Source organism: Danaus plexippus, chromosome 17 (genome assembly GCF_018135715.1).
Source record: "Danaus plexippus chromosome 17, MEX_DaPlex, whole genome shotgun sequence".
In the NCBI taxonomy this organism is placed as follows: domain Eukaryota; kingdom Metazoa; phylum Arthropoda; class Insecta; order Lepidoptera; family Nymphalidae; genus Danaus; species Danaus plexippus.
In genome coordinates, this window is record NC_083548.1 from 1,056,241 (window position 1) to 1,082,737 (window position 26,497).

A 26,497-nucleotide genomic window follows, 5' to 3' on the forward strand; every position below is an offset into this window, starting at 1 on the left:
AACTCAATACCTAATAACACAAGACGGTTAGAACATTCCAATGACACACTCCGAAAAGATGGAGTCAAGGCGAACGGACTGCTCTTGGCGGTGACAGACGCGCTAGCGTTTGGGAGGCGTTTAATTTCACAAGATTGGCAAGAGAAGTGTGATATTGTCACGCTCCACCATGACCTTCTTTCGGACTCTTACTTTTTTAAATCCTTATTTCAAATGTTTTCTGTGTGAGGATTTATTGCAATTTTGCTGTACCCCATTTTGGCATCATAGGACGTCTTTTTGTCCTAAAAATCTCAGAAAGGATTAATATAGAACTTAAAGATCTAGTATCAATATGTTGATATGGCTTGTGTATGTGTAATATTATTGTTGTTAAATTCGGAAAAAGAAATATGTTTTAGCTACCGAATCCATGTTAGCCGTTCTCATAAGCCAACATCAGGAGGAAGGTCATCCGATATTTCATGCACTTTCTTCGTGATCACAATTATATTCAACCTTGGATAAAGAGAACGAGATAAACATTTCCAAGAACGGACAGACAAATCTTCTAGGAATTCGACCGTTCAGTGTCTAGATGTTATCAAAAATGAATTGTATAAAAAGTTAATTACATAAAGATAGAGTGTTGCATAAATAATCATTATTCTTTGTATAAAGTTGAAATGAAATTTAAATATGTATACTACCTTATATATATTATTGGTATATTAATTTCAGACGCATACTTTCACAGAATTTAAAAAATGAATGTCCAAGATGGCGCATGAAAATAGAATTCCTGAAGGAGTGTGATTCAATTTAATTAACCTTTTTTTTTTTGTTATACGTGAACATGTAATTAAGTTTCGATCAGAATAAAAATAATTATGAAATAATAATAGTAATATACAAAACAATTTGTACTTTTATCTGTAGAAAAATTTAAAAGAACATTATTCCTAGAACATTATTCATAGAAGTTACAATATTTCTGTAATATATTTGTGTAGCGTAAAACATGTACAATTTAATGCATTTTTTATCGATATTTATTGGGCACCATTTACCGTGCGGATATATTCTATGCCCAATGTTTTAATTAACCGAGGAGTAATGAAATGCGGAAAAAATTGCGAATAATGGCTAATAAAAAAAAAACTTGCAACATCTATGTAATAATAATTTTTTTGAGACAAAAGCTCAACTATCTGATACTTAGTAAAAGAAACTGTTTCAATTGTGAAAGATGTTTACATTCTTTAAGCTTCTTACAAGTTTCATTACACGGATAGAGAGAGAAGGAGAGTCAGCTGAGCGGGACGGAGCATGCGCAGTGGGTCGCCACGTTGACAGCCAGCTTTGTTACTACCACTTACCGTACATTGAACCTGTTGCTTACTTTAAATATCACCGATCAAACAAAGCTTTATTTTGCGCTACAATAAAAATGATGTTATCACTATTTATGATCGCAAATGCAAAAAATTGTCAATACATGAACTATCTTTAATGAATAATCGTGAAAATATTGTGAATATGAAGGAAGCACATCACTATAATCGTTATCGGCTGTATAATAACGCGGGACGTGAACTCACTACGATCAGTTTCTGTATAGACGTCGTGCAGCAAACTTTGCCGCATAGAGCTCGCCTCGGGGCAGCGACTTTGTTTTTTCCTTTTTATTTTGGCTTGTAGCCGTTGTATGGGTGAGTTATGTTTTAAAACCTATTTTATGAATAAATTTTCACTGAAAACGGAGATCGGTTTCACTTTAATAAATATTTAGTTGTCATAGTAACTGAAATTGTGCGCGTGTACTTCCCTATTGACTGCCGAATATTTCTTAAATATAAACAAAGCCCCGTGCCGTGCTTGTAGTCTAGGGTGTGAATGGACATTTCAATTGTTGTTTTATTTATAGTTTCACGTAAATGTTAGGTATTTTTGTGTTGTGAGATTGAATGACGTTGAACGATATTACGAATTGTAATACGTGGATCGCGAGTTTGAGTACGACAAGGTAAAAAATATCAGTTTTATTTAGAAAATTATAATTGTTATCGTAAAAAATGTGTTCAATTTTATTTTAAAAGCATTTTGTACTACCAATTAGGGTTATCAAATAACTTAATGTCAACATATGTGACAAAAAGGCAGCGGTGTAGGAACAGAATTACGTCTAAGATCGTTTGTTCTATAAAATATAATATTTCTTTGACTTTATTTTCAGAATATATTTTAGATGTTTAAAATTATGAAATATTGATTATATTTTTTTATAATGTAACGCAAATCGTTCCACGTTTTTGAGTAAGTGATAAGTTTCTACGAATTATCTCAAGATATTAAAACAATGTCCGTATCACAATCTTAACACGTGCGAAGGAAAAAGACTTAGAATTACAGATACATATATATATAATTTTAAAATGTACCTAATATATTTTTATCTATATGATTAAAAAACGAATACGTTAATGAATTTAGTTGTAAGACATAAAGACGTCCTTGCAACACATCATACACTTAATATTTTTGGCAAGTGCGTTACAAAACAAGTGAAGGCTTCCGTGAAATAGAAAGTAAGGACAATGTTAAGTAGGTTGTATGTTACAAGGGTTAGTGGGAGAGGTCTGCGTTACTTATGACCTCCAATTCAAATGTTTAAAATATTCATACGTGACGTCTAATGTAATGTCAATAGTCATAGTCAGATGTATTGTAGGAATAAATCTTGGCGCGATTAAGGCCATACTATAAAAAAAACTATAGGAATAAATAAATTAAATATATTTTCTAATACATCTATTAAATTATGCATGCAAATTTATTGTGCTTCGCGTTAATTTTTCTTGTGTTTAAAATTAAATTTAAATCATCTTATCTTTTATCTCGAGATGACATTTTTATCTACACATGTATCACGTAGGACGCGTAATGACTCCGTGAAATCCTGGTGAAAACAAAAGATCGTGATGAATTGAACTGTTGGTCGTTGCCCTAATTCTTGATGAGTAAGTTTGTGAATCAGAATTCCGACTAAACGAACCAATAGCGTCAGGAAAGGACGTTACAGAACGAGGTCTTTGAGCTTGTATCAGATTTCACCAATAAAATAAATATTTCATAAACAATTTATCAATTCTAAATATTTTACAGCAATTAAATTTTATCGCAAAAATATTATACAATATGTTCCAGTTAATAAGATATCAATAGTGATAACAGTTTATTGCCTCAATTTATGTTGCTTTACAATGTGAGTGGACAGGGCACCCTTCTAAACGGAAATCGTTCGTGCTAGGACACCATGGTCTTCCATTAATATATACGAGTATACATATATATAACGTTCCGTAATATTTGTATAATAAATAAAGCTGGTTAATGTAAAGAAAAACTTGCGTAAGATTATGAGAATTCGTCTTCCTGGAAGCGTGTTGCCGTTTTAATAACATTTTATAATGAAACACATCGTGCCTAACAGTGTTAGTGATGTCGGGGAAACTTTAGTTAAGGTGGAAAACAAAAACAGTATAATTCTGACCAGTACTCGGAATCTTTCGCGCCGTTTAATGTAGATGCCACAGAGTTCATATAGCGTTGGAATACGATCTTTATTCTTACCAGAAGTGACAACCGTCACTACACACGAAGCGTTACCCGTTTTACATTCATCTGTCATCGCGCCTTCGATGCTATTGACGAAGATTTGTGAATGAAAAACGACACTCGCTTTGCAAACCTTGTTGTATGGTCACAGAACAGCTGATGGGTTAACGTTGATTGTCTGGTCGTATGTCATTCAATACGGTATAAACATATCTACCGGCGGGCGGAGTATGTAGAATAATAAGTATATCATTAGATTTTTGTGTACAGATGGTAATAAATATTTATGGTTGCAAACATTTTTTTTTTTTGTATAACTGTCACGACCTCTTTTCGTCATCATTGTCTATGATAAATTGATGTAAACACAGTGTTATTTTTATTAATTACATTATCCGGATTTAAATTTCGTTGATAAAGTTAAATGGTGGCATTGTTGGTTGCCCGAAAGATAATTATTGCAAATATTTCTATGTATATATAAATAGATGTCAGGTTAGATAAAAAAAAGTATCCAAGTGTTCGATTTCAAAACGCCTACGCGACGCGGCTAACCTTTGAAATGACGTTTGAAGCTACGCGGATCACGTGACCTGTTTACAAATGTACCTTCAGCGCGCTGTGAAAACATAACTTATGTACTTATAAAGTTTTCAATTGAATAAATAAATACGTTGCGAAGTATACGTTAAGTATATTAAAGTATGTGAATGCTTAAGAAGTAATAAATTACTTATAACTAATAAAATATCTAATTTTATTGGCGGTATTTTTTTAGAAGAATATTTCTTTCATGCAAATTTAAATTACTATAATATTTTTTTCAAAGCATTGTATAAAAATGTATTCATAAATAAAATAATTTTTAAACTGTGTATTAGTTACACTGATTTGTTATTGCAATTAAGAGTACTATCCATTTATTTAACAAAAGGAAAACCTAGCTCCAGTGTTGCCATTATACATTTTATAATATCAAAATTCCACGTAGGAGGGACACACTCGGAATGAGTTTGTTGCTTGAATGGAAGAAGAAAGTTTTGCATGGTTTATGAGGGCTTAGCACTTAAATAGAGCGTTTAGTTTATAACTACACACATGTAGTAGGTATACGAAGAGATAACAAACAGTAACAAAAGTTTATTCTTAAAGATTTAGGTCCGTTTTAAAAAAAATTATAGTTAGTTTTGACCCGCGACTTCGTCCATCTAGACTTCGGTATTGGGATCAGATAAAGGTATAAAATATATTAAAAAATAGATATGTGACATACATAACATGACTTCAAACACAAAACACCTTTTATGCCTTGATCCTGCGGCAACCATGCGGAGCTCTGGAATAAATAAATCTTATTCTAATGTTTAAATAATACTAAAGCATTATTATAATTAGTTACATATATCTTTACATTCTCACAAATTTCCACATTTACAATATTGAGAGAACAATATTTGCATTACATCGCTACGTTTCGTTTGGTATTTCAGAGCGTGAAACAGTATTACTATTGGTGGCAGGGAACTGTGAGACGCTCTCGAAGGGCGTTTCTGAGTTTCGGTTTAAGGATGTGTTCCTGTCGAGTGTGTCCGAGGAGCCGGCCTCCCCGCCGGTGGGTCGCTGGGGCGCCGAGTGGCCGAGTTGACTCGCTTCGGAGGAGGACCTCTCGGAGGTCCAGCACCTGACCGGCCCTTTGCCCCGCCCCAGGTGGGCGCATCCTCAACCCCCCGTACACCTGACGAGTCACACACACGAGGCACTCGTTACCAAGACCGAGGCCATCCTCAGGAGCCTACTGGTCGCCAACAACTATGACTCCGTCAGCAACTTCCTGGCCATGCACGACGCGTACGAGAAGACCGAGTCCGAGAGGACCCTGTACGACATGTTCCTGGAGTACTCGCCCCAGCTGATCCGCGGCCGGTTCACGTGTGTAGGCCTGGGATTCGAGCTGATACAAAAGTGGAGAGCGCTGGATAAGGAGTTCCCGGGATTCGCGGACGCGACGGGCTTGTTCTCGTGCGAGGAGGCCGTGGTGGACGTGTTGGATTACGTTGGGTCGGGGGAGACCCCGGAGTCCGTGCTGCAGGCGGAGAAGGAGCACGTCATGGTGGGCGCTCACGTGTTTATAGACGGACGGCCCGGGGTCATCCTGGCCGACCCGGGGTATCACGTGGCCAGGATAGTCACTGTCATGAGCGATCGGGCCTACCCACATACTGGTACGTTCTTCCTAATGTTATAGTGGCTTACAATATAACAACAATTATTTTTGAAATATGGTCATAAGAATCATAATTTTCATTTAAACCTTCAACCACAGGCTGGTTCATACAGTCCGAGGAGCCATGCCTCAAGGAGTACGAGTACAGCTACAGTCCTCACAACACCAACTACGTGGAGTGGCACGAGCGGGTCACGCGGGGGTCAGAGGTCAAGCTGCAGACGTCCCTGGTGTTCGTGGCCCAGCCCTTCCTCGACAGTATCGATGTCACAGAGAAACGGAACCTCGTTTATAATTTCCGGTAATGGCCACAGTTTTATAGTGACGAGGTTCTGACACGACCGACATGATTATGCCAAATATACATTTAGCTCATTAATCACGATTTTCAGCAGAAAACAACTAATATATACTCAAAGGCGTTTTGTCCAGGTCCATTAAGTAATTCGCTGTTTTTCCAATATTTTGAAACGTTTTATTTATCTATTTCATTTTCTCCGTTCGTGTATTAACGTAATATTGTCTTGGTATCCTCTAACACTCCACATCCCCCTCACTCCAGGAGTCTTCTGTCTCGTGACTCCAAGGGCGAGCTGACCGCGGGTCTTTACTTCCCGGTCGGTGCGCGGTTCAAGGACGCCACCTTCACCCTGTTCCTGGCTGACGGCGGCGAGAGACGGAAAACGAAGTACAAATTTAGCGCCTTCACGGAACCCAATAGAGTTAGTTAACATGCATCCCTCGTTACACAATAAAAAACAAACCCTTCATCTCATTTAATTTTTAAGTAATGTTATATAACATATGTTTTATACGCTATTTCATATTTTACCTTGAAATTATTTTTAATACGTTCAGTATCTTGGTGTCAACGAGCTGATCGCTAGATAAGAAATAATTTCCCTGATAAAAGTTTTATTCGTGACTCTAACATGACACAATCGATAATAAATTAAAATAATACAACATTAATCTGATATCAATAGACAACTTCCTCTATTTCTTTATTATTGTTAAATGCAAGTAAGATGGCTTTTTTTTTCACATTTAAAATTCTATGGCGTAAATTATTAATGATGTACAACAACTAAATTTGACAGCTGACTTGACAGATAATAACCAAATTGTTGATTTAGTATGAACCTAATCTAAATGACATGTCCGCGGTTAAACTGAATAGCGGCCATTACATTCCCGAGACATCTCTTATTATTCATAGCACAGCCAATTTCCCTTTGAAATCACTGTAATTTAAGTCTGAATGTATAATACACCTGAACATCGGTTTCGTTACAGTTAGCGTTCTGCTGTATTAATTTTGGATGAACGTTTGTCCACAGATAACACAATCTATGTTAGAAGACATCGAGAAATGCAGCGTCAGGATGAGGTACAAGAAGCGGGAACTCCTCAAGATTATCATCAAAATAGCCAGGGTTTTGTCCAATCAATCGTTCATCGATCAAGTGCTGGAAATCAACGACGAGATATGCAGACTGTCGTTATGACGCGAGCAAACGACGGCGATAACTTGGCCTTTACTATATACGTATAGTTTATTTCTTGATTTCTAATATGTTTTTTTTTACTTATATTTTGGGAATTGGGTCTTTGAATTTACATAATTTATATTGTGTCACAGATATTTTTGAATATCTTGTACATTTTATGTAACGATTATTAAAAATTTGTTTAATATTCCCGATTTTTTTTATTTGTCCTTCATGATGCGTAAATAAAACGACATTTCACTTCACTATTTATTTAGGTCACACGTCTTATAGTCAGCTTATTCTAACATCAAGATTAATCTAAAAATAATCGAATACACCGGGAGTCAGAGCCGCCTGAACTGGCAACACCGACACTTTATAATCTACATACGATACAAGTTAAAATGAAAACTATTTATTGTATAGAAAATAATAATTTAATTGAGGAATGGGCGATATTATCCAGCACCCTTAGTTTGTGCCTCGTTATGGAATAAACATATTTAATATAAAACTAATTACATCTTAACATTAATGAAACGACATACAAATTAGAAAGCGACTGGGGAAATATATATTCAGCGTCTGTCAGCTGCTGTACTTCATGAATCTTGTAGAAAAGTAATATCTAAAATGTTATCTGTGAACTTGTGCTGCCATCTGTGATGGTTTAGTTAACGTCAAAACTACTTTAAATAAAAACGTTAGTTCTGTTCTGCACTAAATAGCGTTGTTTTATTATAGGTTATGGGCCCAGAAAATTAATGAAAAGTAGTGTTTTAACAAGTATTTCGTCACGGTACGAGTGTTAAAAAGACTGTTTCGACACGCGTTTACACTGTGTTGTGTAGATTGGCTGGACATTCGTGAAATAAAAGTATTTTATTCAGAATTACGATGGCGGCAAACTACTTGGTAAATGTACCCAAATTACGCGGGCGGGAAAATTACAGCGAGTGGAGCTTCGCGGCAGAGAATTTCCTAATCCTTGAAGGCATGAAACATTGTGTAAAGCCAGAAGGAGCTGTAGTAGGAGCTGCAGACGACGAGAAAACTCGAGCAAAATTGATTATGACAATCGACCCGTCTTTGTTTGTACATGTGAAAAGTGTAAGAACAACGAAAGAACTCTGGGATAAACTACAACAGTTATTCGATGACAACGGTTTTTCAAGAAGGATAAATCTGTTACGGAATCTAATTTCGATAAGATTGGAAAACTGCAGTTCAATGACGTCCTACGTGACTCAAATTATTGACACGGCTCAAAAATTAAGTGGCACGGGTTTTGAAATAAATGACCAGTGGACAGGCTCATTGTTATTAGCAGGATTGCCGGATCGATTTTCACCGATGATCATGGCAATTGAGCATTCAGGCATTAGCATAACGGCTGATTCTATCAAATCGAAATTGTTAGACATGGAGTCAACCATAGAGGAACGTGATGAAGTTGGCGGCGCGTTCGCAGCTCGTTCGAATTCTAAGTACAAGAAAAATAAAATGGCGTCAAGAAAAAATGTCAATGTTGGTAGCACTGCCGATACGTCAAAGTCAAACGTGACATGTTACAGATGTAAACAAAAAGGCCATTATAGAAATCAATGTACTAATAACGAAAATAACGCGTCGAACTTCAAGGAAAAACCCCGAATGCAGTCTAATGCGTTTAGTGCTGTGTTCCTGAGCGGGAATTTCAGTAAAAATGCATGGTATATTGACTCTGGAGCCAGTGTACACCTTACGGCAAATGAAAGTTTGGTTATGAATGCGTCGTATGATCAGAAACAGGAAATTATCGTTGCGAACAGTGAAAAGTTGTCAGTTTTGTGTTCTGGCGATGTGAAAATTATAACTACAACTGGTGATATTGATTACGAAATTATGGTTGAAGACGTTTATTGTGTTCCAAGTCTGGCGACTAACTTGCTATCAGTCAGCCAACTCATAAGCAAAGGAAACAAGGTATCTTTTTCTGATAGTAGTTGCTCGGTATATAACAAAAATAATAAGTTAGTAGCAACAGCATTACTAGAAAATGGAGTGTACAAAGTAAACTTACAAAACCAGGAACATTTGGCTGCATCAGTTGTATCAGGTGTTACATGGCATCGCAGATTAGGACACATTAATAAAGACTACCTGAATCAGATGAAGACTGCAGTACAGGGTATGTCTTTTGATGAAAAAGTGGATATTGGTAAATCTTCATGTGATACATGTTGCGAAGGCAAACAGTGTCGGTTACCTTTCAAGAGTATCAATCAGAGAAGCAGTGACCTATTAGATATAGTCCATACAGATATCTGTGGGCCTATGGAAAATATATCCATAGGAGGATCCAAATACTTCTTGTTGTTTGTCGATGATTGTAGTCGAATGGTGTTTGTTTATTTTCTAAAACACAAGAATGAGGCTTTGAGGTGTTTCAAAGAATTCAAAGCCCAGGTGGAAAATCAAACTAAGAAGACAATCAAAGTATTAAGGAGTGATAATGGATTAGAATACTGTAATAAAGAGTTTGACAATCATTTAAAAGGTGCTGGCATAATACACCAAAAAAGTAATCTATACACACCGCAGCAAAATGGATTATGTGAGCGATTCAATCGTACTATTGTTGAAAAGGCAAGATGCTTACTCTTTGATGCCAACCTAGGGAAAGAATTCTGGGGTGAGGCTACTAACACGGCAGTATATCTACAGAATCGAAGCGTGGCTGCAGCATTGGGTAATAAGACACCGTATGAGATATGGACTGGCTGTCAGCCCGACATAAGCCATATCAGAATCTTCGGTAGTACTGCAATGGTCCATGTAGCTAAAGAGAAGCGCAAGAAATGGGACAAGAAGTCAGAAAAATGCATTCTCCTTGGATATCCAGAAAACATAAAGGGATACAGGCTGTATAACCCAGAAACAAAGAAAATATTGACTAGTAGAGATGTGGTTATAATAGAGCAGGAATCAAAATCTGAATGTCAGATGGAAGTTTCCTCTCAGAGTTTTGATTCAGTGGGGGAAGAAGAAGTTAATATAGATGAACCAAACTCGGAATCTGACCACACAGATAGCTCAGAGGACACATTTCTGGATGTGGTTGATGAGACATATAAACCTAGTGATTCTGAAGCTGAAGATATCCCGCAGATTAGACCTCAAAGACCTACACGAGAGAGGAAGCAACCAGACAGGTTCAAATGTTCAAATTTTTGTGCTGGTGAGAGCACATATGATGATGTGACAGGATTGTCTCTTCAGGATGCCTTAGCCGGACCTGAAAAAGAACAGTGGAAAATAGCTATGGCTGAAGAGTTACAAAGTTTCAAAGAGAATGATGCATGGGAGATTAGCAATCCTCCTCAAGATGTTAGAGTTGTAAAGTGCAAGTGGGTGTTACGTAAAAAATATGATTGTGATAATAACATTCGGTTTCGTGCGCGTTTAGTGGCGAAAGGTTTTTCACAAGTTCAAGGTGTGGACTATACTGACACTTTCTCACCTGTAGTGAGGCATACCACATTGCGGCTTTTATTTGCTCTGTCTGTTCAACTTAATCTTGATATAACACATCTTGATGTGACAACTGCTTTCTTGTATGGAATTCTTGAAGAAGACATTTATATACAAATACCTGAAGGTTTTTCTGAGAAAGTAGAGAAAGGTCAAGTTCTTAAATTAAAGAAATCTATGTATGGTTTAAAACAGTCTTCAAGAGTATGGTACAAGAGAGTAGAGGAATGTCTTTTAAAAATTGGCTTTGTTAAATCTAAGATAGAACCTTGTATGTTTTTGAAAACACAGGATAAGTTAAAAACTATTGTTACTCTGTATGTCGACGATTTCTTCATTTTTTCAAATGATATTATAGCTACTAAGCACTTAAAAGATGTTTTATCTGACAATTTTAAAATTAAAGATTTAGGTGAAATCAAGAAATGTCTTGGAGTAAATGTAAAAGTAAATAAATGTGAGAAAACAATATCAATAAGTCAGGAAGATTATATTGATCAGCTGTTACTTAAATTCAAAATGAGTCAATGTAAAACTGTTCAAACTCCAATGGAGACTAAGTTACATGCATCTAAAGATGAGAATAATGTAGATAAGTTATTGTTTCCTTATCAACAAATGATAGGTTCTTTAATGTATTTAGCGGTTCTTACAAGGCCAGACATTGCATTTGCAGTTAGCTTTTTAAGTCAATTTAATAATTCCTATACCAAACAGCATTGTTCATATGTAAAACGCATATTGCGATATTTAAAATTGACCAAACATTATGGTTTAAAATTTTCTGCAGATGGGAACTCTGTCATTGAAGGATTTGTAGATGCTGATTGGGGTGGGAACACTATTGATAGAAGATCCTACACGGGTTTCTGTTTCACTTTGTCAGGTTGTGTAATTTCTTGGGAGACAAAGAAACAGAAGACCGTGGCTTTATCAAGCAGTGAAGCCGAGTACATGGCTTTAACTGAAGCATGTAAGGAATCTCTTTATTTAAGAAATTTACAGTTTGAAATAACTAATAAGAAGTACACTATTGAATTATATAATGATAACCAGAGTGCATTAAAGTTAACTCAAAATCCAATCTTTCATAAGAGAAGCAAACACATTGACATACGTTATCATTTTTCTAGAGAATGTGTAAATAATAATATTGTGAATGTTAAATATTTACCATCAGCTGAGATGCCAGCTGACTTACTTACAAAGAGCTTGTGCTCTAATAAGCATTATTATTTATTGGATAAGTTGGGGGTTCAGCACATATGTTAAAGTTAATAATTGTTCATTATACTGATTTTTATCAATATAACATTGTTAGATATAGTGGGGGTGTAGAAAAGTAATATCTAAAATGTTATCTGTGAACTTGTGCTGCCATCTGTGATGGTTTAGTTAACGTCAAAACTACTTTAAATAAAAACGTTAGTTCTGTTCTGCACTAAATAGCGTTGTTTTATTATAAATCTCAGTAGTTTTTTCTTCTTATCTACGAGAGACTTATCTATTGTAAAAACTAACTTAAACTAATGAGATACTGTCATATATCTAGAGCAGATCGGCGTCGTCCGAGGCATGAGGCGATCGTCAAACACTATCTCTCGACGAGTCGGTAGATAAAGCGATGTCGTGAGCTGCAGTTTCTTTAGACTCAAGTCTCGATAACATAAATATTTTGGACATAAATATGTTTCTGACAATCATAATATAATATCGTAAGCACACGGACTGCAGGTAACAGTTTAAATAATTACAAACTAAACGTGTTATATGCATCACGATATAAAAGAGCGCTAGCAATTTTGAGAGAAATCAAATAATACACAATATAAAATAATCCCATCAATGTTATAGACGATATATAATGAACGTTCCATATTCTAACACCGTCTTGTCTATGGTCTAGGACGTCTTTAGTTGTCGGTCTCGTGCCTGTGTCTGTGGTGTTTGTGTCTGCGGGGGTGAGAGCCGCTGTACACTTCACGGACGCTCGAACTGTAAATTTTATAACATTATTAATTACGTAAATAAAAATCCTAATGTCACAATGAATCGGCGGGAACATGTCAGTTTTGACAGTGACGTTTCTAGATTGCCGCCATAGTTGGATCTTAAAGTATCAAAGTGGAGTACGCTTGTAATAAAATTTCCGATAGCATTCAATTCACATTCATGACTAAAAACCGAATTTAAAATTTAAGAAGCATAAAAGAAAAGTAATCTCGGTTTTTGTCGGCAAGTTGTTTCGCAGGAAGACATTTAGAAATGTTCGCGAATTCATTGTGACATGTTCGTGTTAATGTAATATATTTACACTGTTTAAAAAATAAAACAACATATATAAGATACAAGTATGAAGATCAGAAGATGAAGATCAAGAAGATTTAGTAACTGTGAGCTGAGAATGAGGTGTTAAAAAGTTTTGATGTATTTTTATTTTTTTTACTATTTGGAAACATTTCGTTATGTAATGATATTTGTAGTTATAAATGTTGCAAAAAGAGTAACAAGGATAGCAAGGTCATTCCACATGTATATATGATTGAAATACCAAAACCAGTCAAGATATCAAATGCATTCCCTTGAGAGTATCGTTCGTGTACAGAGGAAGTCATGCCAGACAGAAGACTATAAGATATGAATATTCGATTCTATTAATACATAAGGTTATATTTTACACAATGTTACGAAACGTTAGTGGTATCGCCTCCTCCAATATCTGGAACTGAAAATTAATTCAGTTATAATTTACGTTTTTCCATCGTTTATTAAACTGACTCAGATCAAAACACAAAGTTTAGATAAATTGCAAATTATTCAATGCTTATTTTTTTATTTGGTAACACACAAAAACTCATATAATAAATGTATCCCAAATTTATTTTAAACATTTACTAGCCATGCATACTAGCTCACAAATATATATCCCCCTGCTAACTACATACATTAACTGATACAAAATGATTTATATACATATATTAATAATAATTATAACTATATATATATATATAACACCAGCCAGATGCTAGAGCAGGAAGCTAAGCTTCATATACTACTATAGACTCTAAAAATTATATAACAATAAAACATTTCAAATTAAGAAAACGGCAGTAAGCCATAACAATAATAAGCCTTATACAGGAACATTAGTAAATAATATTTTAATATGTATTTGTATTATATTTTAATATAACTTTATAAATCATTGAAAATATATTGTTTTCCTTCAATTCTTAACGAAATTATGTATATTCTGAATTTGATCCGAGGTTCTAAAACAGTTGTATATATTTAAAACAAGGTTAAAAATTAATTTAATAAAAGTTAATTCATATTGTCCTGTATTATTTAGAGAGTTAGTTATCCTTAGATAGTTAATAAAATGTTTCTTGGTACATTTGAACTGAAATAAACTAAATGTTGTGTGATATAATTTATCCAAATGCCAGTATGTTGATGATATTTCGCACCCGCTACCCATTTAAATGCTAATGATACAAAGCCGTGTACTCACGAGGGCAGAGCGAGCGGACTGGCGCCGGCGCGGAGAGGGCGGCGCGCGTGCGGTCGCCGGCTGCAACGCGCACACACTAAACTAACTACTCAAGCACTACCGGCCAGATGTTCCAAATTCAAATTTTAAATCTTTTTTTTTCTTTTCAATACAACTCTTCCATCCGGCCAATTTGTTGCAAAAAAAATTGTATATCAAGCTCAACTAATACGAACATGCTATATTTGTGTGGAAAAAAAAAAATTTTATAAGCGATATATACATAAATTCTTATCTAATAATATGTATAATAACAAATATGTATGTGCTATAATAACTTCATGCTTGGTACAATATTCCAAGTACATAACAACTGAAATATTCAATGGTGTAATATTTTTTGTACAGTCGTTATGTGTGTACTACTCACTTGGCGTGTGGGTGTGTGTGTGAGGGTGCGGGCGGCAGTGCCAGGCGGGGCTGGGTGTGTCCGTGAGGAGCTTGGGTCAGAGCTCGATGGTTCCGGTTACGCATCATTCCAGCTCGTTCCTGGAACTCCCTGCAAAACAAAAATAATAGTTATAAATTTAAAAACATAATTTATTCTAGTACATTGCAAACCCGGTATTTCGCCCGGGATCACAGCCTATAATCCGACATATTTTCCGATATATAAAATTTCCGCATATAAAACCCCGTTTGCGATACGTTATCATTAGAAGGCTTCATTCGGTATCTCGAAAATCCCTTCACCAGTTACTGACTTCATAACAAAGCAGTGCCTCAAGAAAATTCCCATTTGATCAATATATCATTTGGAAATCGGCCCTTAACTAAAGATGTAATAGCGTAACAAACATAGGTCTGTTCAAAATTAGGCGAAACTTTGACATTACCTACCCACAAGTGAGATTCCCGTCAAAATCGGTCCAGCCGTAATAGAGATTAGGTTGAACAAACAATCAGACTAAATTTCAATAATAGTGTCCTATCGTGCTGACCACGTAAATATTATTTCGATTCTAATAGCTCGTTTGTTTTTGAATTTATTTGTTTTTGTAAATTTCACAGCATGACGTTAATTGTATGATTAAATGTAAGCTGTGTATCATTCCGTAGGATATGCTAATTAAAAATACATAGAATATAACGTGCTATACAACCTTATCATATTGTTTGTAACTTATCCTATTATAAGTTATTTCTTTGTAAAAAATGGCACTGTAATGCCATATTCTGGTAGTGACAGATAAGAATTTCTCTCGTATTGATTCATATTTCTTTCTATATAGCCTACTTTTTTTAAATCCATGTAATACGGAATGTTTTTGTTAACATTTATACTCTGTGGTACATTATTCTAATCTGTGACCTGTCAAACTCCTCAGCCTCGTCCTCCTCCAGGTTTATGAACTCCTGTCTCTCCTCAGCATCACCAGAGTACACGTTCTGTTCCCTCTCAACAACGTGCGCCCGCTGACCGATGTGATGACCTGGAAATTAGAACCAAAGAACAGATTAACACCTGGAGAAATTTAACAACTGGTTACTCTTAGAGAATTTAGAAAGAATAGTGTAGGTATGACACATTTAATTTTGTTTTTAATTCCTCTTCACTACTTTTGAGTGACAAATAGTATAGTCATCTTCACTTTAATTTTGCAATTTATCGTGTATAGGTCAAATAACTCTGTGAATAGGCCGAGGTCACACTGGAAAGGCAACTGGTATTATGTAAGTACATAGTTATCTGAGTTTGGTCATTATATAAATATTAATATTATTGTTTACCCTAACAGACATGTCTTCGGATATATCTTAAGATTAATTCCATCTCTATCTAATGAGATCTAAGGCTTTCGCGAGTCGTTTAAAAAAAACTAATACCTTTTCGGATATACTACGCTAATTTTTATTATTTTAAACTACATAATCCCGACGTTTCGGTTACTTTTTAGCAACCATGATCACGGGCAGACTAGATGTGAATGTTTTATCCATCCCTATCTGCGAGTGCAAACTGAATAGCAGACTGTTTGTGTCACGGAACATGTCAATTCTTGTAATTCTTTATCTCTCTACCTAATTGATTATACAATAATGTACACATATTTTGAATCAGTCACTGCCCTGCCCCGATCTATGTTCCATCTTTATATCGGTTCATCATTAGTATTTAGTTGATAAAATCTAATATTCCGAAAGTGAACGCAAGCTCAATGGCATATACGATAACATAAAAATTATATACGTAAAAACGCCAAATTATTTTTTACACGAGTATTCCATTTAGTATACCAAACTTTTCGATCATATTTTTTTTGTATTCCACAATATAATAAACACTACGCTTATAATTTACCCATTTCAGAATTCCTACATTTTGGTCTATGTTAGGGTTTTTTTGTTTAGATATATATTTTATTGAATCAACATTTTAAAGAATCCCCTTCTATAACAATTAAAACGACTCCAAATAATTTCAAAAATGGAACTTCACTGGAACAAAAGTTTCAAAAATGGAACGTGGCTGAATAAATTGAACAATAAGGTTCATGTTTCGAGCATGGTTTCTGTTAGCGGAACTTTTTTAACCGTATCATTGTTTGTTTAGCGAGCACGTTGTCGGAGCACGTGTCTACAATAATGACGTCACATCCTAAATAGAACATCCGTCTCAATCTGATCATAGCTTAAGATCGCTCCTAAATTCGGTTACTGTATAAAATAATTCAATTTCATATAGATATATGTGTAAATATCGACGAGATATAGCCAGCGTTTTTTTTTAATAGACTTAAATTTTTTTAATACCATTGACGTAAAAAATTTGAAGGAACGTCTTATTTGTAAAATCAATTAACATGACACCAATAAAAAAAGTCTTATTAAATACAAATCTTTTAAACATAATGAAGTGATGTTTGGAAATTTATTTATTAATTTAAATTGTGAATTACTGTGTCATATAAAATGCATGTAACATTCTGTGTCTCAAATTCATATTCCCTATACGGGTGTTGATGAAATCTTGATCACAAATAATATTACTTATAATCATGAAAAAGAAAAAAAATTATATTAATAAATTTGTGAGCGTGTAATGTGTTATGATTACCGATAGACATCTTCTTCACACCGGTGCGAGAGTCCTGGAGTGTCTTCCGGGTTTCCTTGACACCGTTGGGTCCTATTTTGGTGCTGCTCGTAGAACTGAATACCTTGAAAATACAAAGTTTAATGAGACACGTGTATAATAATACTTACACTATGACTGTATCCTGTTGGAGAATTGATATACATATGAACACATTTTTTATTTAATACTTAGTTAAAGTTTCATCATTAATATAAAATTGCGTATTAATGAAAACATATATAAAAAAACGACATTTGGTTGTAAAATCCCGTCACAGGACAGCGACCGTCATAATAATCAAACTTTATTAATTTACTTAGCCAAATGTTGTGTGAATTGGCTGAAAGGATTTACACACACACACTTATATATGTATATATAAGTCGTATAGGATTGACAAGTCCATTTTGGTTATTATGTTCAGGGGAAAAATTGTCTTCTTTGAAGAATTAAATATGATCAATATTAAGTGTTCTACTAAAGATACTTCATAATCTCATAAAAATCAATAAGTAATTATAATAATTATTAAAATTATACCGAGTGTTTCATTACATCCCTCATGTGAGATGTGATTTAGCTGTGTTCAGGTTAGAGACCAATTTAATTTGGTTAGCGACCAATTTGTAAGGTATTTGAAGACACAAGCAAAATATTCTTGTGTATATTTGATTGTGTTCACCGAGTGCGTATGGAAATTCTTCAAATTCAGCAAATGCAATGACGTCTGTGTCACAGTTGCCATGATCGTATTAAGGGAACCCTGTTCCGTACCATGTACTGTTTTTATATGAAAAACATTAATACCATAAGTTCCAAGTTCCTGAGACTATTTTTGATAAGGGAATATGGTAACACTTATACATTAGGTATTTTAAAAGAAGTACATTTTATGAAGATTTTTTGTGTTCAATGCTGTGCTTCTGTAAACAGATCCAGTATTGATAGCATATCGTTCCTGATGATAAGTCAGTGTTTCTATCATTCCTACTGTGATCAATAAATCATGTTCATAACTATACAAACATTTTCGTTACTCACATAAAATATAAACAAATCTATTGACATTAACTGTAAATAGTGTTTTGGTCCAAGCCAAAATGATGAAGGTTTGTTTACCTGAGGGTTGCCGTTCAGTCCGCTGGACATGACCACTGTGCTGCTTGAGAAGGAACTGCCGCTCGACATATGACCGTCAGACAAATCTGCTAATATTAATTACACATAAAATAACTCATATATACTTCATTATACTATTTTAAATGATGGACATATATACAAATGAAGTGATAGTGAATTATCAGTTGTTGCGGTTAAAATCACTTTCAGTGTTGATAAACATATATTGTGACCTATATTATAATGGTTGTTGAAAGGACATATTCAATGGACAATATGAGGGAACAAAATTTTTTTTTGGTAAACAAAATATATCTATTTGATTATTATCAAAGCAAATTTTTAAATTATTTGTATTAAATTTGCTAATACCTGTGAATAGTCTGTTCAGTGAAGGCATCTGTGGCATGAATGGCATTAACGCGTTACCGCGACGAGCTCCCATGATGGCCAGCGGACCCTCGCCCAGCATCCCGAAAGGATCGGAGAATAACGAGTTCATCATATTGTTCATCTGACGCATGTGGCGCATATGGGATCTGGGAGAAATTCACATATAAACTTTCTTTTATTGGGTTTTCCAAACAAATTTTGCGATCGTAGAATTCATCTTCTCTAAATTTCTTGTTCTTAAAAGTCGCTTTATTTAACGTAGATTATGAAGAAGATCAAAATTATCTTATTAAATTTTTGTTATTGATCGGGAGTGGGATTTTTCTCGAAATACCTGTCATTTTGAAATTGTGTCTTGACATGTTCAACCGTTAGTACTGTATTGCGGCTAGGAAACTATTAGATATGTGAAAAAAATGGTGGACAATAATTAAGATACGTAGAAGTAGTCATAAAATATAAATTAACTGTAATATATTGATCAATTTACCCAAAAAACGGATCATCCTCCACGTCGGCCATCAACGCTCCAAATAGAGACATTGTTTTTAAGACGGTTCTTAATTAATTGTAAGAGATTTTGGTCGCAAATACAACAGGAAGATATGGTAACTACGACCTAAAGCACGATTCACACCTAAAACAATTTATGAACAAGAAATCTAAATCTTTAGCAGAAAGTCGTCTAAACCCACATCACATTCGCGAATATTGGAGACTTTGTAAAAAATACAGAGTATATTATAAGGCAGATGTTATTCGTGCCACAGACTATATATCATATATTATTATTATTTAAAAATGTAGTGAACTTTTATAAACACTATGATAAAATATGAAATGTAACTTTATATGGTACATCCATTTTTTTTTAAATAAATAGTATATCATTGTAGTTAACTTTTTTTAATCAAGTTATTTCATATTACAAACATAACGTAGACGCGTTCACCATAATTTACAACACTTCACATGACTTTAGATAGAAAGACAAACTAAAATGCTATATTTTTTAGAACCTATAACGGTTACGATAGGCTGCAGTATATCTAGGGACGCCGTCGCCATGAAAAGACCACGCGGCCGATGTCGGATATGCTGTAAACACTTGATCTTGTAAACCATTACGGGTCTTTTTGATAACTTGAGGATCCTGAAAACGAATTAAGTATTAGTTGATTTAGATTTTTTTTGTATATGTATGTAATTTTGGATAACTATATAACCTTTTCTACTAAATCTCCGTTTGGTTTATTTGTAGCTGGCACATCGCCTAACTGTCCAATCACTTGTTCAACTTTAGTGGTTCTCTGATCTTGAAATTGATTATTGGCTATCGTGTCTCCGCCTATTTTTTCAACAGGTACCTGTTGCGCTGTTGGTGCATTTGTACGAGGGACATTTATTTTACCATCGGAATAAGAGACTCCGTTATCAGGGACTTTTCCATTATTCTGAGTGTATGATTGAGATCCTTTATATTGATTGTATATATGTTGTAATTGATTCCTACTCGTACTTCTACCTAACGGTTTAGCTCCTATTAATGAAGTTTTGCTGACTGTAGACTTGACATTGGAATATCTGGCAGCATTCATCTTCGTATAAGGTTGTGGCGATAAAGTTTGTGGTAGAGCTGGTTCGGGAGTGTGATACATCTGAGCTGGTAGCATTTGTACCGGTTGTCCGAGAGTATTATAAGCGGTTTGCTCATATCGTTGTCTTCTAGGTACATAATATTTAGAAGTATCTGCGGGGAATATGGGCTCTTTTATAAATTGTTGTGTATTTGAAACTTCAGGCACTGCAGTTGAATCGGCAGGCTGAGCTTGAGCGTTTTGCTGATCACCACCTTCGTACAGTGTACCAGGCGGGGGTGCTGCTGGGTTACCCGAGTTGGGGTTCATGATCTGTTGTTGTCCGTTATATTCTTGCTGTTGTGGATTTTGTATTTGTTGTTGTGGTACTTGTTGATTCACTGCAGCATAAACTTGTTGATTCGTGTCGGCGGGAACTCTGGAGCCTTGGTTTTCCGCAGCAGGAATATTGTTCTGATCAGGATTAACATTCTGACCTTGAGGAACGGGCACGTTTGGTTGAGTCTGAGGCAAATTACTATTATGAAGAGCTTGTCCCATGCCAGGACGTTCCGGCGTTAAATTAGGTACTCTATTAAGCATATTGTTCAAACCGCCCCTATTACCAGTCATCATTTTTTGCATGGCATCCATAGCACTTTGATGTTGGTTCGCTGGGTTCATTTGTATGGCCATAGCCATGGGGTCAAAATTTAAGTCTCCACCTATTCCCTTCATAACACCAGGGAACATTTCATTGAATTTAGCGATACCCGGTGCATGCCTACCGAAATTGTGCTGAGGAGGTGTAGACATTTGCTGCGCAGCAGGGTTAGCGTTCGTATTTGGTATATTTTGATAGCCTTGCATATTCTGAGGATTGTTGGTAGCGTTGGTCATATTTGGAACTGCCATATTGTTATATTGATTTGGATTTTGATAACCGACATTTTGAACGACATTATTGTTGTTATAAATTCCCTCATTATTTCTCATGGGCGCTGATAGTGGGGTCACACCAACAACTCCATGAGGGGATTGAGGTGCATCTATTAACATTGGTTCTTTTAAATTTCCTACTTGATTAGGCATGGTATTAGGTTTTGACACCTGGTTGCTTCCAATCATACCCATAATTTGTGGTCCCATACCACCCATCGCTTCCATCTGACCCATTCCTTTCCCTTGTATTTCATTAGTAGGTACATCACCCATGTTATTCTGCATACTATTCATGTTATTATAATTATTTGGAAGATTCGAGGCATTTTGAGCAGCGTAGGCATCCTGAGATACCATCTGATTGCCCATAGGACTATTCATGATGGTATTATTTGGTGTTATGGTACTCAAGTCATTGTACACCTCTTTTATTGTGGGTTGCATGAGATTTTCTGTCAAGTAGTTGTATGTATCAGAATATAGTTTGGTAGGATTGCAATGTCCCATGCAAGGGCGTTGCATGTTTTGATGACCGTTCATTGCATAGGAATCAGAGCACGGCCTACCCGAGTTCCACACGTTGCCCCCGTGACCGTGACAACAACCACGTCTGCAGCCACCACATGTCGGAAGAGGATTTCCCATGGGGTTATAGCCATTTTGTCCTGGATCGTTAAATAATTTCCCCATACAACCGCTAGAAAAATTAAATTAACGTTTTACTCTCTCACACTTTTTCACGCTTTTCACGAAATCAATATTTATATTAAAATAGCCAAATATTACAGATAATAAATAAATGAATATAAAAAAGCGTAAAAATATTTTTACCAATCCGCGCTCTGAAGTTGATTTACTACACTACCAAGTTCAGTCAAAATTCTTTGTCTATCTAAAGCCATATCTCCTTTTGATAGAATTTAGTTTAAAGGGCCTAAATAAAAAAATAGCACAATACCAATTCCTAAGCAATAACCATTACTGATTTGTGTCGAAATAAAATGCCAGTTAAATTTTGGTTCTTAAAAAACAAATGTAAAACTGGCCAATATAATTTTTTATAAGTAACATTTAATAACAATATTTAATGATTATTTAATATAATTAAAAAATATATGAGATGGCAATACGAAATTCCCTAAATGGCTTAAAACTTTTTTTTTTTGTAATCAAATTGTAGTATTGAAAATTATTATTTTCTCTTTTTTAATTTATGACAGTTTCATGATTTTATATTAGTATGTGTATTCGATTGTGACGGAAGAGTTCAAACTTCAAACTTCATATTCCAATAGGCCAAAGTTGTTTGCTTGTCATTCTGCGTTGTTAATTTAAAGTCCATTCATTTCGCGAAAGGCCGCGGTCACGTGATCACTTGTTTGTTTGACCTGGCGATACTATAGTGCAAGTTTTTGACCGTATTTGCTAGATAACCACTTATTTTATCTGTAATAATTAGTTCAATATCTATTCTGATAAAAGCAGAGCTCAAAACGCTATTGTATATCTTACATTTATAAAAAAAAATACGCAGTGGTCATCGTGGTGAGCAGATCGTCATTAAGAAATCGAGGTAATTATAAAATACCAAAATGCCTAGGAAAGTTTTCGTAGTTGGTGTTGGGATGACGAAGTTTGTTAAGCCCAATAGCGGCATGGATTATCCAGATTTAGGGAAGGAAGCTGTCGAGGCAGCTTTGGCCGACGCTCGTATAAAGTACCAAGACGTACAACAGGCTATATGCGGGTATGTTTTCGGTGATTCTACAAGCGGTCAGCGAGTATTATATCAGATTGGCATGACTGGTATTCCTATATATAACGTTAATAACAATTGCTCCACTGGTTCTAACGCACTATTCCTTGGAAAACAACTCGTAGAAGGTGGTGTTTCGGATGTTATTCTGGCTCTTGGATTCGAGAAAATGACACCAGGTGCTCTAGGCAATGGTACATTTTCAGACAGAACGAATCCTTTAGATAGACATACTCTCAAGATGGCGGATATGGCAGAATTAACTGCAGCTCCGATGACCGCTCAATACTTCGGTAACGCGGGTGCAGAGCACATGAAGAAATATGGTACGACTGAAGTCCATATAGCCAAAATAGCAGCTAAGAACCATCGTCATGGTGCTAAGAACCCAAGAGCGCAAGGTGGACGAGAGTACACAGTTGAGGAAGTGTTGAACTCTCGTAGAATTTATGGCCCACTGACGAAATTGGAATGTTGCCCTACTAGTGATGGGGCTGCAGCTGCCATCCTTATGTCTGAAGAGGCTGTCATTCGTTATGGACTTCAGAATAAGGCGGTAGAAATAATTGGTATGGAGATGGCCACTGACACTGAGGCTGTTTTCAAAGAAAACAGTCTAATGAAGGTTGCCGGTTATGATATGACTGGATTAGCGGCTAAAAGACTATATGAAAAGACGGGTATCTCACCCATGCAAGTTGATGTTGTCGAGTTGCATGATTGTTTCGCAACAAATGAGTTGATCACATATGAGGGGCTTCAGTTGTGTGGTGAAGGTGAGGCTGGTAAATTCATTGATGCCGGTGACAACACATATGGTGGCCGTTGTGTGGTAAATCCGAGTGGTGGTTTGATTGCTAAGGGACATCCTCTGGGTGCGACTGGCCTGGCCCAGTGTGCCGAGCTAGTCTGGCAGCTACGCGGAGAAGCGGGAGACAGACAGGTTTGTCTTGCCAGTGGGCATATAATGGTTTATGGAACATGTTTGCTAATGTGGCCGAGCACTACTGTATTTATGCTATTATGTTTTAATCGTCCACCATACAATATAATTGTTTCTTCAACATTTTATCTCCTACCATCTGATTATACAAATCATTAATATTAAATTTCTTGCAAATTATGATAAAACTATTTCTTCATGTTTAATACAACTTGTATTTTTTGTTCGTGCATTGTTTGCTTTACATTGTTTTACATTAAGTTAACAGTGCAAAGGGAAATGATCTCAATATGTTACACTCAATTGATAACTCGTCATGAGATAGATAAGAGGTTGTTATAAATGTTTATTTGATTCATCTCATTGGTAATTTTATAATATTGAGGACAACCATCTAAGTGTACTCATTACTTCACAATAACAGCAGATTGAGGATCATTTGGTATATACATATGCTGTGACACCTCATGGCTTAAAACTAATATGTTCTTTAACTTTTTGAATGATTGTATAGGTGCCCCGAGCTCGCATCGCCTTACAACACAACCTAGGACTCGGAGGAGCTGTCGTCATCACCATGTACCGTAAAGGATTCAGCAGTGCATCACCCAACCAGGTGGCTGCCATCGCAGCCAACCCAGAGAACTTCAAAGTATACAAATACATGAAGATCCTCGAGGAAGCCATGAAGTCTGATGAAGATAAACTCATAGAGAAAGTTAGAGGAGTTTATGGTTTTAAGGTTAGAAACGGACCGAACGGCGAAGAAGGTTACTGGGTCATCAACGCCAAGGAAGGAAAGGGCAGTGTGAACTACGACGGTAAAGACAAATGTGATGTGACCTTCACAATCAACGATGAGGATGTCGCTGATCTGATATCCGGAAAACTGAATCCCCAGAAGGCATTTTTCCAAGGAAAAATCAAAATCCAGGGTAACATGGGACTCGCTATGAAGCTGACCGATCTCCAGAGATCCGCTGCTGGCAGGATTGAAGCAATCCGCTCCAAACTATAAGATTCTGGTTTTCAATTATCACCGGTTTCTATTATACTGGGCTAAGGAAATGGTCTTTGGGCATTTATAGATAACTCTAATTGTTAAATAATATATATATTTTTATATTAATTGAATATATCAGTGCAATGCAATAAAGCCTTATTTGTTAAGTGAAGCAATACAATTTTTACATATGAATATTTTTTGTATAACTGATGTCATTCCATTAAATTTACATGTTGTTGATATTTTCTTTATTAAATAATTTTATATTGAAGCTATTCTATTTCACCTCCTCGTCAGTGCTCAGAAGTCAATAGTTCAATGTTAGTGAATAACTTTGCATTGTTTAGTAGGACTTTAGAGCCGTTTGAGTTTTGCTTTCATAATTATATTTAAACCATTTACAATTCAAGACATCCACAAAAGTTTGCTTGACCTTGGCTGTAAATCAAGGGTTTACTACTGTCTATTGATTAAAAAAAACACGGATCAAACTATTGTTATAGGAATTTTATAAGGGTGTTTTAAGAACACTGTTTTTAATAATTCGTATATCTTAGTTAAATTATTTCCTATTATGATTCTGATCAAATTTAGTGTCTATTTATTCCCGACTAGGATTCCCCATGTGTCGTCCGAGTGTCTAAATTTTTATTTTGCGTTTTTACTGTAGGTTTTATAAGAAATATATTGAATTAACTATTGTCTCGCGTTAGAAAATCGGACGAGTGTATTTAATAAGTTTTTACAAAAATGAAAAACAGCCTACTATATCTACACTATATAAACCGACAATAAAATCGAAATCGGTAAAGGGATTTTTTTAAGTTGAAAAAAAAAACTAAGACTAAATAATAAAAATAATAAGACAAACAAATACTGCAATATTATTTATTTGAAATCGTGTATTGATTAAGGTTAGCTGATTTGCCATCCAATACTGGCAACAAACACAGATTAAATAACCAAAGTTATTACAAATAAAATAATTTTTAATGACTGTTTTTTTTTTTTAAATATACTATGTAAAATTACAGTCTTTATATACTAACTAGTTTTTATTCTAGATTGGTAAGGGTAGAATCTAACAGAGTATGCCCGGCCGTTTCGTCAGAGGCGTGCAGCGGCCCCACTGCACTTTCTCTCCCGACCGGTGACACTACAGATACTGACCAAACCACCCAGACGGTAAAGTCTCACTAGTAGAAACGTGAGGGAACCATTTCGACGCCCAATCCCCTGTACTAGCCCTCGACACATAGCATCAATCGTTTGTCGCTTAGATGAAGGCCTTTCTGTTATGGC

At 35.5% G+C, this 26,497-nt stretch overlaps 4 protein-coding genes across 9 annotated transcripts; 2 read left to right on the forward strand and 2 right to left on the reverse strand.

Annotated features, from left to right (window-relative positions):
* Positions 1-1,576: 1,576 nt before the first annotated feature.
* Positions 1,577-7,522, forward strand: LOC116771505 (uncharacterized). The gene is made up of 5 exons (XM_061523276.1): positions 1,577-1,691; positions 5,088-5,819; positions 5,921-6,122; positions 6,384-6,543; positions 7,162-7,522. The coding sequence occupies exons 2-5, from the start codon at positions 5,435-5,437 to the stop codon at positions 7,327-7,329; spliced, it is 915 nt and encodes a 304-aa protein (XP_061379260.1). The 5' UTR covers positions 1,577-1,691; positions 5,088-5,434; the 3' UTR covers positions 7,330-7,522.
* A 4,444-nt stretch (positions 7,523-11,966) lies between these two features.
* Positions 11,967-19,703, reverse strand: LOC116771173 (myeloid leukemia factor). 5 transcript variants are annotated; one of them, XM_032662940.2, is made up of 9 exons: positions 19,462-19,703; positions 18,951-19,117; positions 18,579-18,667; positions 17,439-17,541; positions 15,693-15,813; positions 14,751-14,879; positions 14,342-14,401; positions 13,521-13,552; positions 11,967-12,822 (listed from the first exon to the last, which is right to left on the reverse strand). In XM_032662940.2, the coding sequence occupies exons 1-8, from the start codon at positions 19,512-19,514 to the stop codon at positions 13,522-13,524; spliced, it is 753 nt and encodes a 250-aa protein (XP_032518831.1). In that variant the 5' UTR covers positions 19,515-19,703; the 3' UTR covers positions 11,967-12,822; position 13,521. The 5 variants fall into 5 exon arrangements, with proteins under 5 accessions (XP_032518831.1, XP_032518830.1, XP_032518828.1 ...); XM_032662939.2 differs by having other exon boundaries at positions 13,506-13,552; XM_032662937.2 differs by lacking the exon at positions 13,521-13,552 and having other exon boundaries at positions 19,462-19,702.
* Positions 19,704-19,861: 158 nt separating this feature from the next.
* Positions 19,862-22,495, reverse strand: LOC116771575 (uncharacterized). 2 transcript variants are annotated; one of them, XM_032663463.2, is made up of 4 exons: positions 22,322-22,495; positions 22,057-22,187; positions 20,198-21,942; positions 19,862-20,124 (listed from the first exon to the last, which is right to left on the reverse strand). In XM_032663463.2, the coding sequence occupies exons 1-4, from the start codon at positions 22,390-22,392 to the stop codon at positions 19,984-19,986; spliced, it is 2,088 nt and encodes a 695-aa protein (XP_032519354.2). In that variant the 5' UTR covers positions 22,393-22,495; the 3' UTR covers positions 19,862-19,983. The 2 variants fall into 2 exon arrangements, with proteins under 2 accessions (XP_032519354.2, XP_032519353.2); XM_032663462.2 differs by having other exon boundaries at positions 20,198-22,187.
* Positions 22,496-22,801: 306 nt separating this feature from the next.
* Positions 22,802-25,466, forward strand: LOC116771154 (sterol carrier protein 2). Its single transcript, XM_032662901.2, has 2 exons — positions 22,802-24,189; positions 24,704-25,466. Exons 1-2 carry the CDS (start codon positions 23,083-23,085, stop codon positions 25,205-25,207), a joined length of 1,611 nt encoding a protein of 536 aa, XP_032518792.2. The 5' UTR covers positions 22,802-23,082; the 3' UTR covers positions 25,208-25,466.
* Positions 25,467-26,497: the final 1,031 nt, after the last annotated feature.

Bases quoted from the DNA above. Each gene is read 5' to 3' on its own strand.
- LOC116771154 (XM_032662901.2), top strand. From the start codon at position 23,083: ATGCCTAGGAAAGTTTTCGTAGTTGGTGTTGGGATGACGAAGTTTGTT. The intron at 24,190-24,703 runs GTTTGTCTTGCC...ATGATTGTATAG, and splicing joins GAGAAGCGGGAGACAGACAG to GTGCCCCGAGCTCGCATCGC.
- LOC116771173 (XM_032662937.2), bottom strand. From the start codon at position 19,514: ATGTCTCTATTTGGAGCGTTGATGGCCGACGTGGAGGATGATCCGTTT. The intron at 18,668-18,950 runs GTATTAGCAAAT...AATTAATATTAG, and splicing joins ACTGAACAGACTATTCACAG to CAGATTTGTCTGACGGTCAT. The intron at 15,814-17,438 runs GTAATCATAACA...TCTAATTTCCAG, and splicing joins TGTGAAGAAGATGTCTATCG to GTCATCACATCGGTCAGCGG.
- LOC116771505 (XM_061523276.1), top strand. From the start codon at position 5,435: ATGCACGACGCGTACGAGAAGACCGAGTCCGAGAGGACCCTGTACGAC. The intron at 6,123-6,383 runs GTAATGGCCACA...CCCTCACTCCAG, and splicing joins AACCTCGTTTATAATTTCCG to GAGTCTTCTGTCTCGTGACT. The intron at 6,544-7,161 runs GTTAGTTAACAT...GTTTGTCCACAG, and splicing joins CCTTCACGGAACCCAATAGA to ATAACACAATCTATGTTAGA.
- LOC116771575 (XM_032663462.2), bottom strand. From the start codon at position 22,392: ATGGCTTTAGATAGACAAAGAATTTTGACTGAACTTGGTAGTGTAGTA. The intron at 22,188-22,321 runs GTAAAAATATTT...TAATTTTTCTAG, and splicing joins CAACTTCAGAGCGCGGATTG to CGGTTGTATGGGGAAATTAT. The intron at 20,125-20,197 runs GTTATATAGTTA...ATTCGTTTTCAG, and splicing joins ACGGAGATTTAGTAGAAAAG to GATCCTCAAGTTATCAAAAA.